Source organism: Chenopodium album, chromosome 11, assembly GCF_948465745.1.
Source record: "Chenopodium album chromosome 11, dcCheAlbu1.1, whole genome shotgun sequence".
Taxonomy (NCBI): domain Eukaryota; kingdom Viridiplantae; phylum Streptophyta; class Magnoliopsida; order Caryophyllales; family Amaranthaceae; genus Chenopodium; species Chenopodium album.
The window spans coordinates 50,455,112-50,469,041 of NC_137844.1; the positions used below are offsets into that span (position 1 = coordinate 50,455,112).

Consider the following 13,930-nt stretch of genomic DNA (forward strand, 5'->3'; position numbering starts at 1 on the left):
AATAAATGAACAAAGCTCGAACAACATGTTCGGCTCGGTAATGTTCATAAACAGCTCGTTTAAGTCAATTTATAAGTTTTTTCACGCCCAATTAAAATTTGAAAAATTTATATATCTTTTATTCATACATATTTGTAAAAAGTATTAATTATTTCATCATGTAAAAGCATGAAAACTCCGTCATTACCTTTTTTTTATAGAAAGAATATAAACATCTTATATAAAATTAAATGGATGTGTTAAAATTTGAAAGAAACCAATTTTTTAAATGATAAATTAAGGCTCGTTTATTTAATCAACCCGATTTAGACCCGTTTAAACTCAAAGTTAAACTCGAAATGCAAACGAGTACGTTCGTGAACAAAGCTCGAACAAGCCAAATTCTTAACGAGCCCAGCTCGAACAAGATTTTTAAAAGCTCGTTCAAGCTCGAGATAGTTCGAACATGAATAGTTCTTATCAAACTTAGCTCGAACAGACTAAAACTCGGCTTGACTCGGATCGTTTGCAGCCCTATCTATAATGAGATTCCATTTCAATCCATTCCAATATAATGAACTAAACACCCCCTTAATAGATTGCCTTGTGACCTGTTATATATATTTTGCAATACTTCTATGTTTATAGTCAATTTCACTCAATTCCGACTCCTTTACTACTCATTATAATACAACATATTTTCCTTAATCTTACTACTCAATCCAAGTTGAAGCAAGTTCAACAAATCAATTTACCCATCCCCTTCTCATACTGTGTTCATTCCAGTCATCTATCTAAAGTAAAATTTACAGTGCACAATCCTTTGTATGAAATTGTTAGGATGAGTATTTCTCAACTCTCACCAATACTAGCTTAGTCTACTACCTTGAAATAACTATATCAACTAAGCTGGTTCATATCACATGCGTGCTACAAGCAAAGAGGAACTTCCACCGGGACCATTCGGGATCAGGCCCCCTATAAATTATTGTAGGGAAATTGTTTCGTATACCCTCAAGGTTTTAAAAAATGCACCGTGTATTCTTGAAAACTTTTAAATGCACCATATACCCCTGAGGTTTGTAAATAAATGCACCAAATACCCTACCTCCAACAAATGCACATATCATTGACTTATATTAAACTAAAATTATGCCCACACTGACTTACTTTTAGCACATTATGTTTATACAATAAAACTGCCTAAAAGCATAAGTTATATCAAAATTTAAACTCCGTCGATCATTCTAAATCCTAAACTTTTGGGTGTTAGAATTTGCTTTATTAGTTAAGTTTACTTTATAATTAGTAGGTTTAGCATTATAGTAGCATTAAATTGTAATAATTTAATAGAATTTGAAGCTAAGCGGGTCTCAATTTAACAAAAATGTCATTTATTGTAAGTCTAAGGGTATTTGGTGCACGTTTTAACATACCTCAAGGGTACATGGTACATTTAAAAGTTTTCAGGGGTACACGATGCATTTTTTAAAACCACAAGGGTACATGGAACAATCCCATAATTGTAATTAATTAGTTAATGAACTTAAATAACCAGTATTTACTTATAAAATATTAGGGTATAGTGAATAGTTTTGAGCAAGAGGTTAAATATTTAAATCTCAGCCCCTCTAATATTTTCGGCCAAGATCAGCCACTACAAATGAATATTTCAATCATATCAATTTTCAAGAGCAACGAGGTTAATCCTCAAGCAAGCTAAGGGTATGTGTGTAATACTTCTCCTAATTATTATTATTATTATTATTATTATTATTATTATATCAGAAAAAACCTACAAAGTCAATCAATTTACAAGAAATTAGTGGGGAGCCGAGATACAATCTGGGCCCCCACCCCTCTAATAGCATCCTTATTATTATTATTATTATTATTATTAGTAGTAGTAGTAGTAGTAGTAGTAGTAGTAGTAGTAGTAGTAGGGAAAAGGTCCATTCTAAGAGGAGAGATTTTAGGGAAAGTCCTCCTAAGATGAGCTTAGTGAGATTTGAACTTCATCTCATGTCTGAAAGTTGGAGAACTAGCTAACTACTTTAGCCGACTAGCCATAATACTTCATCTCATAAGAGTCATAACCATAATATTTCTCCTATAACACTAACGAAATAACTCCCATAATGACTGGTCACAGAGTCATGCAGCCAAATTTGTGATATCTAGGCATCTCACCTCAGTTTTACCTATCCTAGTGCCTCTTTTATCCAAAATTTAGAACGCAATGCAATATACTTCCTCGTGATAATATGCATCAAATGCATACATATGTTGATAATTAAAGATGGGATTTCTGAACGAAAATCAATTTTTAATCTTTTATAATCCGTGCTTAAATTGTGTACTAACCCAGCTAAAACATGATAGGGATCTAAGATGGAGACAAGCCATGGCAAAGGAGCTCAGCGCAATGATTTCTTACTATACATGGAGTATGGGATGTCGGTCATTTTTAAAAATTTTATTTTTCTTTGTTCGTTTGTATGGTAAGGAAGACTCTGATTAGACTTTAATCTTCATGGTTTTTTTGGTTAAGTATTTGCAAGCCAATCACTTGGGAATAGAGGAAAGGGTTAAGAAATCCTAACCTCACCCAAAGCACCCTCACTAAGATTCAAACCCAAACTTATAGGATTTATTATTAGATAAGAAACTTACCAAGTGAGCTAGTACTTTACTGGTAAATAATTCATATTATTGGTTATTGTCCTATGATAGACGACAATAATAATATAGAGTTGATTTTGACTGTTAAGTAACAAGCCGAATAACAGCACGTTTATTTTGTGAAGGACTTGTGGTAGCGTCCCATATCCAGGGCCTACATCTTTACATCTAGTTCATTATATTTGCTCTGAGCCTCAGATTAGAAGATATGAAATGTCCCGAGTGAGCAGGCCATGCCACCATTACAAGCCTTTTCCAACCTCAAAAAGGCCAATTGGCCAATGACAGCACCATATCAACACTCAATTATTATTTCATAAACGTGCTAAATTGCATATTTATCTGAAATATTTGTTGGAAATACAGAGTAATACTGTATACGTTATGAACATAGAGTAGTGATTTAAACTAATTACAGCAAATACAAAGTAATACTATATATGCTATGAGATTCATTAGCTGAAATACTTACATGAATATTATCTTATCTAGTTTAATAGGTTAAATTTTAGTTATTAGACCAACACGCACATTTGGTCTTCAAAGTAACCAAACCCTTAATTAACCTAAGCAATCAATTAGCTTAAGATCTCAATAACATGTTGTAGATTTACGGTGTGTTTGGATTGAAGGAAATGGAGGGGAAAGAAGAGAAGTGAAATGGAAAGATGAGGTATCTTTCATTTAGATAACAAATGAGGAAGAAAGGGAATTGGAGGGGAGCGAAATTGAGAGAATAAATTGTAGGAAATTGATCCCTTTATTAATGGAGATAATTGAAAGGAGAACTCACCATTCTTCTCTTTTCCTCTTCTCTTTCCTCCCCTTCTTTTCCGTCCCCTTTCTTAATCCAAACACATTGTTAATTGCTACCTGTTCACCGTTATTATTCAAAAATCAATATACCGCCACAATTCCACATATCAAGCATATGGATGATATGATTAAATCTATGTCCAATTATTAATTGTGCTCGAGGAACACTATCATAATCTTCATACACCCACATATTCCTACAACAAATAACATCTACATGAACAATATAAATAAATAAATAAGCAATTGACTTATAAGACCAGGCTGGACAAATAAGCATCTCACCTACTTTCGTAGATTTTATTACAAAACTTTAAAATTTATTAATCTCAATCAAACACAAATACACATCCTAAGGCGCTTAGTATAACCTAATTAGACTAGGGGCCCGTTCTTGAGCCCTGCTCTGCTGAGCCCTGCTCTGCTCGGATCAAATTTGCTCCGCTCTATTTTCAAATAATAATTAATAATAACAATAATAATTATTATTCAATAATAATAATTAATATTGTATTGATGATAATAATTAATTATTTTAAATAATTATAATAATTATTAATATTAATAATAATTAATATTTATTAATCATAATAATAATTGTCAATAATAATATTTAATAATTCAAACTATTAAGAATTAATATTTAATAATATTGAGTTAAGTATAAAACAGGGGACTCAATTGTTGCAAAGTATGGGGAAAGGGGATTCAATTTATTTTATGGAGGAAAAGGGGACTGAGGTTAAATTTCCAGTTAAAGGGGTGTTTTTAGGTGACTTAACTCACATTTAACCCAAGAAGAATTAAGTCCCTTGTAAAGAATTAAGTCTCTCATTATTGTCTTGATTAAACCAAATGAATTTAATACCTTCATTAATCATTCTTTTTTTTTTTTTTTTTTTTGAAAGAAACGCGAGGCTTAATATTAATCAAGGAGTTAAATTACATCCAGGTCCGCAATAGTGGATACACTATGCGGAAAAGAACTCAGAAACAATTGTTCAACCCCACCCATAGAAACTAGCCTGGCAACTAAGTGTGCAACAACATTCCCCCCTTTCTTCAAGAAAAGGCATTAAAGCCACCATTCAAAACATCAATATCTTTTTTTTTTTTTTTTTTTTTTTGAAATATCAAAACATCAATATCTTCAAGAACTAGATCAGTAGGAGTTCTTCCATTACGAGATAACACTCCCCTCGCTGCACAGTGCACACTCAGCTCTTACACCTCCATGTCCACCCGAGACAGCAACATTATATGATCTGAAATATAATCGTTTGAAATTAAGAGAGTGCAACAACAAAAGCTTTGTTTTTTTAAAATTTGTTATCCAAAAAAATAATTCTTTCAATAATAATTTCTTAACAAAAAAAAAACCAAAGCATGTTCTTCATCTTCATGGTTATAGCTTATTTGTCTTTCTTTTGTAGCAGAAGCACACAATAGTAGTTTCAATAAATACTTGCAGAGCCCTGAAATTAAAAATAAATTATGGACTGTATTAAAATAAAAAATTAGGGACTCAATTCTTTACAAATTAAAATATTAACAAAAAAAAAACATACTTTTTTTTAATTGGTTAACCAAAGGGACTCAATTGTTTAACCAAGGGGACTCAATTCTTTCCCCTTAATTAATTAAAACCCACCGATAACCCAAGCCCGTTCTAGCCCAGTCCCCTTTTCCTCTTTAAAATAAATTGAGTCCCCTTTTTCTATATTTTGCAAGAATCAAGTCACCTATTTTAGACTTAACTCTAATAATATTATTAATTAATAATTTCTAATAATTATAACGATTCTTTCAAAAAAAAATGAATAATAATAATAACAATTAATAACAATTTCTTTTTATAAACATTTGATATTAGAACCACAATGTATAGAAACATTTTATGTGGGTATTGATTGTTAGTTCATTGAGTTGAATTATTTTTCAAATCTATCCATACAACTTAAGAATTAAAAAAAGAGGTTGTTTTCAAATAGTACTTTGTATATCATTATTATTTTGAGGGTTAAAAATATATGATTAAGACATATTTATACGTAAAATCATTATTACTCCTTAAATCATTTTATTTTAAAATTTTTGTGAAATGAATATAAGTAAACTGTTGTCTTTTATCTTTATCCTATTAACATATGTTAAATACGGTACACATTTATTTATGTTTTCACTCACCTAAATCAATGGTATATGCACTTAATAATAATAATCATAATAATAATAATAATAATAATAATAATAATAATAATAATAATAATGTTGAAATCTGCTCTGCTGAAATTTAATCTGCTCTGCTCTGCCAGAAGCTCAAAAGAATAGGGCCTAGGACTCCTTATGATATACTTTTTTTTGTCCCTACACGTAAAATCCAATCCTTAAGGACTAGTAAAACCGTGTAGGACTACTGAAAAAAACATTAAAACAGTATGACTTACCCTGATTAGACTAGGATTAAGCCTAGTAAATTCCCTTGCACGCCAAGGGTCCTCCGCAACCCGATCACTCATGTATCAAAATAACCGTCTAACCAATACAGTACAACAAACCCAAAACAACCCTATACAGAATTACAGATAGTTCAAAGATGAGGTTGACTTTTGAGTGTTGACCCATGCTACTCAAATAGTCAAATACACATCTTCCAGAGGTTAAAAAAAAGAGCAATAAGTAAAAGGAACCACCAGCTAGATAGACGGCATTCATTGCAACCCAATTTCACATACACCTTAACATGTCTGGCTGGCTATGAACGGCACAGCAACCAAAGGTTGGAGTGCCATGACAACGAAGCCCATGTTTGGCCGAAAATCAGGTTCAGGATTTAAGCACAATTCAGCAATTGCAGCCATCTGCATAATGATCCAATATATTAGCATAGATTCTAGTATTAATTCATTTGTCAGTAAAATTTACTTGCACAAAGAGAGAGCATGTCATTTACAACCATCAACGAATTGGTATCCAAACCTAAAAGAAATAATTATCCATGTTAAAGAATTATCCAAACCTTGGCAACACCTCTGCCACGATATTCTCCATCGAGTCTCGGATCAACACACTGCTCGACTTTGTCTTCACTGAGTTTAGGTCTAGCCTGACATCATAAAGTATATGCACTATGTTAGGAGCAAATCCTAGTCATTTGTACCAAAAATATATCACTAAACAGAGCAAAATAACAAGTACCCATGTCACCAGACTTTGCTGTCCTCGAGGAGAAGTATAAGCAACAGGTTTCCGACCAGTGAGAAGCTCAAGCAAGACAACACCAAAACTGTACACATCGCTCTTGTCATTAAGTTGCCCTGTCATCGCATACCTACAGGCATGAATCATTTCCACATGAATAAAATCAGATTAAAGGCAAAATAGTTCAACAGTGAATCTTCTAATTGGATAGAGACCTAATAAAACCTGAAGGTACTCCATCCTATGACTAATCATAATAGTACTCCCTACGGAGGGGAGTCGAGTACTCAAGTTTCGTAAACACCCCTCCAGTAACGTGTGTCATGAGGCCCTTAAGACACTAGGATTTTTTTTAAGGTTGTTTCGGCTCTACAGGGTGTCAACGAAATTAAGTCACAGAATAACCAGAAGATTATGCCAGTGGCCCGGTGTTAAAACTATCCTAGGCCATTCATAAATTATTGTTATACTAGTGTGATACTTTATAATAAGTAACCAATCCAATCCACACCACGTTTATGGTTAAAGGAAATTCCCTAACATGCTGAGTAATTCCAAATAGAGGTATAAAAGAAGCAAAGAATCCTTACTCTGGTCCATGATAGCCACGAGAATGAAGTCGTGCTGCCATATCCAGAGCTTTATGTGACAGATCAAAATCACCAATCTTAGCAACATCATCATCAAAGAGCAGTATATTACTAGACTTAATATCACGATGAAAAATGGGGAAAGCTGCCTTCTCATGCAAAAACTGAAGTCCCCTGGCAGTACCTACTGCAATTTTAACACGTTGAGCCCATGACAAAACAGGCTTAGGTTGTGCTCCTTCGACACCCTTCCTCCCTAGGCAAAATATAACAGGAGTATGTAAAAATTAACGAAAACAAATGATCACTTCCAAGACATAAAAACAAAAGGTCTCTGTGAACACACATGAAACGTTTCAATGGCTTAACTACAAGTACAAATCAAATTAAAAGAAATTCACTAATACGCACAGATTATTCAAACTCACATAGCATAACAGCTAGTTCATGTTTCTTGCAGCACTTAGATTTTGCACAGATTAATGAAAAAAGGAACATGAATCACCATATAACGACAACCTGCAGCAAGTAAACATTTCATATCATTTAGTAGTCCTTAGTCCTTACATGAGAATATGAGATGACAAGAAAAGAATCATCCATCTTATTCATAAGAACCAAGAGATAGAAAGTCCAAAGCTTAAATAAGGCCAAAAAAATCTTGCATAAAGAAAATATCAATCAATCTAGATAAAAGGCACTAGTAATAACTAATAAGACAAAAGGGCAATGGAAAATTAAAGAAATTAAAGGCCTGTAGGCTCCAAACACCGCAAATTCCAGCTTACCGTGAAGGATGTCATGAAGAGTTCCATTGGACGCAAACTCATAAGCAAGAATATGTAGGTTGTCATCAACACAATAACCAAGCAATTCAACAAAATTATCATGTTTTAGCCTTGAAACCATAGAAACCTGCAAATAAAAACGATAAAATAAGCACCTCAGTTTTCCAAGGTAAAATAGCACTTTAGTAGATCAATAATTTCAATATGATTTCCAAGGTTGTAAACCTGGGATAAAAATTCGTCATCTGGTTGTTTGCTAGCATCCAGTTTTTTTATAGCTGCTGCACGCCCATTTTTAAGCTTACCATAGTACACGCTACCATATGCGCCTTCCCCTATTAAAGCATTGGAGCTGTAGTTTTCTGTAATTTCCCGTAGTTCATCCACCGAAATTTGAGGGACAACTATAGGCTGGACTTCCAAGAGTGAATTGCTAAGTTCATCGTCAACTAACTGATCATTTCCATCTCTCCCTACAAAATTTAATAAATTCTTACTTTTAAAACTCAGAAACCAACAGCATATGAAAATGAAAATAAACCAAGGATGTGTCACCACAATAAATCAAGATTTCTGACATCAAGAACTTCAAATCAAACACAGACAGGCACACATGCTGACATGCATATGTATCAACAGCACACAGACCTATTCTATTCAGCATGATACACAGAGTACCTTTAAGACTATCAGCAGAGTTCTAAAACTACAAAATCAAATGCTTTCACAACATCCAAAGCAAGGCGCTCACAAACAATTGGTTAATCGTAGTTTATTAAGTAATCACTAAAAATAGTGGGTTAGGATTTTAAATCATACCATCAGAAACAGAGTGAAGGTCGGGGGAATTGAGCTGTATGTCCAGATTACTTTCCAATCATCATGGTTTGGAGTGTCAAGACCTTCAAGGTCAATCTGGGTTTCGAGAATAGAAGGAACTGGAGCCTCACTTTCTGAATCAAGACCCTCAATATCAATCCCAGCAGGTACGACATCCAGTTCAGGACCTGAAACCTCAGAATTAGTAGTGCCATCCCCTGATACAAGAGCCACAACACCAGAATCACTAACCCCATCAACAACTTTTTCATTCAAACCGTCCATTGATTCCACAGGTATTATAAGTTGAACAAATCAAATTGAAGATCTTAGGTTACAAAGAGATGTAATTTCAAACAGAAAATAAAGATAAAAATGATATATAAATAGAATTTATCAAATTTTGGATACAATATCAACAAAGACCTTATGGATCAAGCATTCAAAGGTAAAGGGGAAGTACAAAGAGGAAAAGGGCACAAATCAATATATACACCGCCACCGGTTACAAGTAGTTCTACGAGTCGCATTAAGGGGCTGTTAGATTGGGGTAGTGGGTAAGAGAATTAACATACTTTATAGTTTATTCCCATTGGGGTTGTTTGTTTAACATTTTTCTTTGTCATTTCTTGATTACTTGATTCCTTATCCCTTAGGTTTTTCCAACCTCTTTCCCTTTGTCATTAATCATTATCCCTTTTCTCCTCTCAAATCCTAAAACACCATAGCCACCCCTCCCCTTCGAGACTCTGCCAACCGTCTCCAACCACCATCTTAAGTCTCCTATCTACTTATCTTTTATCTTTCCCCAATTTTTGTCCTTAATTCGAGCACCACCGCCCCTTAACCAACACCACCACCATCTCCGAACAACCAACACCTCTTTTTTTTTTTTTTTTTTTTTTTTTTTTTTTTTTTTTCCATTTCCTAAATCCTTACACAACCCACCACCAATTGCAAACACCACCACCGAAAGTCCGAAACCCCACTTTCTATACAATTTGTTGTACCGTCATTGCAACTATTATAACATAACAAATATCAACACAACTTTATCAATCAACTTTAAAATAAGTACTCCATAAATTAACACCGAATTCCACTGTTTCCCCTGATTTTAAATTAACCCCTCAAAAATATATACTAATTGAAATGAATAAACTAGACAATTAGGAAACTAGAACATACTCCATATTCTATAAACCCTACACTACAGTGTAAATGTATAATGCTAGTATAATGATATATCACAATTCACAGACGATAGTCACATGCGGAGTTATACTATTACAAAATGCATAATTTTGATCATTAAAATAGATAAAATATAGAAGTAAAAGTACTACAGATTGGCTTGAAATTACCTGGGAATCGTTAAAAGCTTGAGAGACAGCCAAAGTGAGAAGGGAGGTGATTAGTGCTGTCAAATTTCAAACCGAAACCGTTTAACTGTCCAAAACCGACCGACCCAAATGAGAACCGAACCGATTAAAAACCGATTTTTTTGAAACCGGAAACCGACCCGAACCGTATTTTAGTAAACCCGAAACCGAATCGACCCGAATAATGTTAAACCGTATAAAAACCGAACCCGTTAACAAACCGAACCGAATATAAACCGAACTGAAAGAAAACCGAACCAAAAAAGAACCGAACCGTATCTAACCCGAAACCGGTTCCAACCCGAAACCGTTTAAACTGGCAAAAAAACCGCTTACACCGAACCGTTAGCAAACTGCTACCCGTTTGCACCGAACCATTTAAAAACCGAACTGATTGTAAACCGAACTGGTTATAAACCGAACCGTTTATGAACCAAACCGCTTCTAAATCGAACCGTTTACAAACTTTTTTATATAATTAAATGGATTTTATTATTATTTTTTTTTTATTTTTTTTTTTTTTTTTTTTTTGACAGGGATATAATTAACTGGATTAAATATTAGAAATTTTAGAATATTTTTTTTTAAATAGCAAGGCAAATCATTCATTAAGGTCTTAAGGATAATCACTGATTACTTGATTAGCAACACTTTGTGTACATATGATTATCCTTAAGCAAAAGAAGACAACTAATTAAAAGATTACTAAGAGGTGTGAGTGTGTGACAGCATGGAACTGAATGTACAGTAGGTTTGATTGATTATAAAAAGGAAGTAGTATAGCAGTAGAATGGTGATGTTTGTGTTTTAAGAGTTGTGAGCTAAAGTGAGTGTGGAGACTTGCAGCCTAAAGCTGCTAACTTGTAAAAAATCATTTGTTATCAATGAAAGCTTCAACCTTTCCTCTTGGTCTTTCTATTTCGGGTTGAAGCAATTACACACCCTAAAATCATGCTATATAGCCTGAGACTCTTCAATCAACAGAAATAATAATCTTCATCAGTTGCGAGCTAGCTGAATATTACACAAAGACAATAAAGGACGCAAACCAAGCTAGCTGCTACATACCATCGCACATTTCTTGGGACACAAAGAAAACAGGAGATTGACTAATTTGCACAAATTGTTTACTGAACATTCAGATTGCAACTCAACTAATTTTATTCTCAAATTACATATACAACTGCTGCCTCCTCCATTTGCATGTATCTCCATCACAAGAAGTAAAATGCAAATCAGAACAGCAAAAGTAATTTGAAGCAATAGAAGAAACAACACAACACTTCAATATAACAATCCCAAAACCAAGCAAAGTCCATTAGCAATTTTTTTCCACAGGAACATTACAGATGAAATTAAACAAGATGAGATGGCAGAACACAGCAGACAGAACAGCATACATGGCTGAACAGCAGCAGAATAAAAGAACAGCAGCTAGCAGAGAGCAGCAGAATAGAAGAGCAGAAGCAATCAGGAGCAGTATAGAAGAGCAGCAGTCAGCATACTTCAGAACAGTAAAGAACAGTCAGTATAATGGAAGAGCAGTCAGCGGACATCAGAACAGCAATAAGCAATCAGCAGACGTTCACCCCAATGTAGCATCGCCTAGGCTTGAGGAAAAAGAAAAGCTATATGTGAGCAGAAGGGAGGCAGGAGGAAAAAAAGCTATTTAAAAAAAAAAAAAAGATTAAAGGACGTCAATTGTTTAATTTTGTTAATTCAAATTCATACATTTCCATCCCTGAGCCATGTTACAAGGAGAAAAGATCCATTTTCATAGTAATTTCCTTGAACCAATTGTTTGTAAGTTTTTTTGGATTTTTTATTTTTATTTAGAAAATGGCTGAAATCAAATTAATTAAAATGGCTGAAAATGGCTGAATTCAAATTAATTAAAATGGCTCGATTAGGGCCTAAAAAATAATGCAAGTCAATAACAATCAAATTTGACTCAATTACGAATCAAATTAGGCTAAAAAAAATTCACATAAATACTTCTGGATTAAGTATATCAATCTAAATTAAACACAGTAAAATCCTAGAAACAAAATTATTCATTGTACTATTTCATAGCTTCAGTAATTATAAACAATACTTCACGAACCCCTCCTAATTTGAACCCTAAATTGACAATACTGATAATTAAATCAATGATAGTTTGATTAAACCCTAGATTATGAAAAACGATCTTACCTCAGAAGCTGCTTCAATGGAGGATAGAGAGTGGGAGAGACAGAGAGTGCTGAGCAGAGTGGGAGAGAGGCAGAATCAGGACAGCTTCAAGGTCCGCCGTGAATGAGGGAGACGGAGAGGCGCTGAGCCCGTGAGAATGAGAGGCGTCGTGAGCCCGTGAGTGGTAAAGTGAGAGTGGTAAAGTGAGAGTGAAAGGGTTTCAAAAGGGTTTCATGTAAATCTAACCATTGATTTTTTAATCTATGGTTCAGAATGATTTGTGTGTGTTGTGGGAGAAAGAATCTAACCATTGATTTTTTTAATCTATGGTTGAGAGTGGTGATCCGTGTGTGTTGTAGGAGAAAGAATCTAACCATTGATTTTTTTAATCTATGGTTGAGAGTGGTGATCCGTGTGTGTTGTAGGAGAAAAAATCTAACCATTGATTTTTTAATCTATGGTTGAGAGTGGTGATCCGTGTGTGTTTGTGTGTTGTACATTCATCTACAAAAATATTATTCCCTCAATTCTTTAGTATTTTTTTGCCCCATTTGATCGGGATCAGTGCCCAAGACACGTATTAAAACATCTACTAGACTACTAGTATATCTTTATTTTCATACACGTAAAAATTATAAAAACGTTATATTAATGAAATGTATAAATAGATAGATTTAAAAAGATCACTAATGAAGTAATGAGTCTATAACTTTGTACTGATACATATGAATAACGATGATACGAATATTTAACGATGATACGAATATTTAACTATGAGATGGTTAGATGCCATGTGTTAATAATGTGTACATATGATCGATTGAACTAATCAATATTACCTTGTTAATCAATCATTAGTGTTTTCTTTCATTATACAAATCAAAGCACTTTGTAATATCTTCATAATTTCAAGAAAATATATAATGATAAACGAGTCATAATTATCAGTCTTGTTGACTAGTCAAGTATCGAATTACCAAATTGCAAACTTCCATTTCACAAGAACTCATCAAATCATGATTATGATACTATGCGTAGTATAAAAATGATTAAATAAGAAGCATATAATAACCTAATTGTAAAACAATAATACATTAATACACTAACTCTTATAATCTACTTCGTAATAAACTAGTAAGATCAGTATGACTAAACTTGAAATAGAACATAATATGTATTTATAAAATCAATGAGAATTTGTTTATAATATGATGCCTAAATATGAAATGATTCGCGACTTTATATAAAACTTGTGAACACAAAAGGTTAGCAAGTACTATCAAATTTCAAACCAAAACCATTTAACTGCCCGAATCCAAACAACTCGATAAACAATTTATTTTTTGAAACCGAAAACCGACCCGAACCGTAATTTAGTAAACTTGAAATGGAACCGATATGAATAACGTTAAAGTGGTTAAACAATCAAAGAACCGAACCAGTTATAAACTGAACCGAAAAAGAACCGAACCAGTTAAAAACTGAACCGAAAAAGAACCGA

The 13,930-nt window shown here is 33.5% G+C and overlaps 1 protein-coding gene across 1 annotated transcript; it reads right to left on the reverse strand.

Annotated features, from left to right (window-relative positions):
- Positions 1-5,893: 5,893 nt before the first annotated feature.
- On the reverse strand, positions 5,894-9,075 carry LOC145569083 (protein CYTOSOLIC ABA RECEPTOR KINASE 1-like). Its single transcript, XM_081628454.1, has 8 exons — positions 8,876-9,075; positions 8,282-8,529; positions 8,057-8,183; positions 7,697-7,787; positions 7,269-7,524; positions 6,676-6,808; positions 6,497-6,583; positions 5,894-6,338 (listed from the first exon to the last, which is right to left on the reverse strand). The coding sequence occupies exons 4-8, from the start codon at positions 7,764-7,766 to the stop codon at positions 6,216-6,218; spliced, it is 669 nt and encodes a 222-aa protein (XP_081484580.1). The 5' UTR covers positions 7,767-7,787; positions 8,057-8,183; positions 8,282-8,529; positions 8,876-9,075; the 3' UTR covers positions 5,894-6,215.
- Positions 9,076-13,930: the final 4,855 nt, after the last annotated feature.

Bases quoted from the DNA above. Each gene is read 5' to 3' on its own strand.
- LOC145569083 (XM_081628454.1), bottom strand. From the start codon at position 7,766: ATGTTCCTTTTTTCATTAATCTGTGCAAAATCTAAGTGCTGCAAGAAA. The intron at 6,809-7,268 runs GTAAGGATTCTT...TCATGCCTGTAG, and splicing joins CGTGGCTATCATGGACCAGA to GTATGCGATGACAGGGCAAC. The intron at 6,339-6,496 runs GTTTGGATAATT...ATCATTATGCAG, and splicing joins GTGGCAGAGGTGTTGCCAAG to ATGGCTGCAATTGCTGAATT.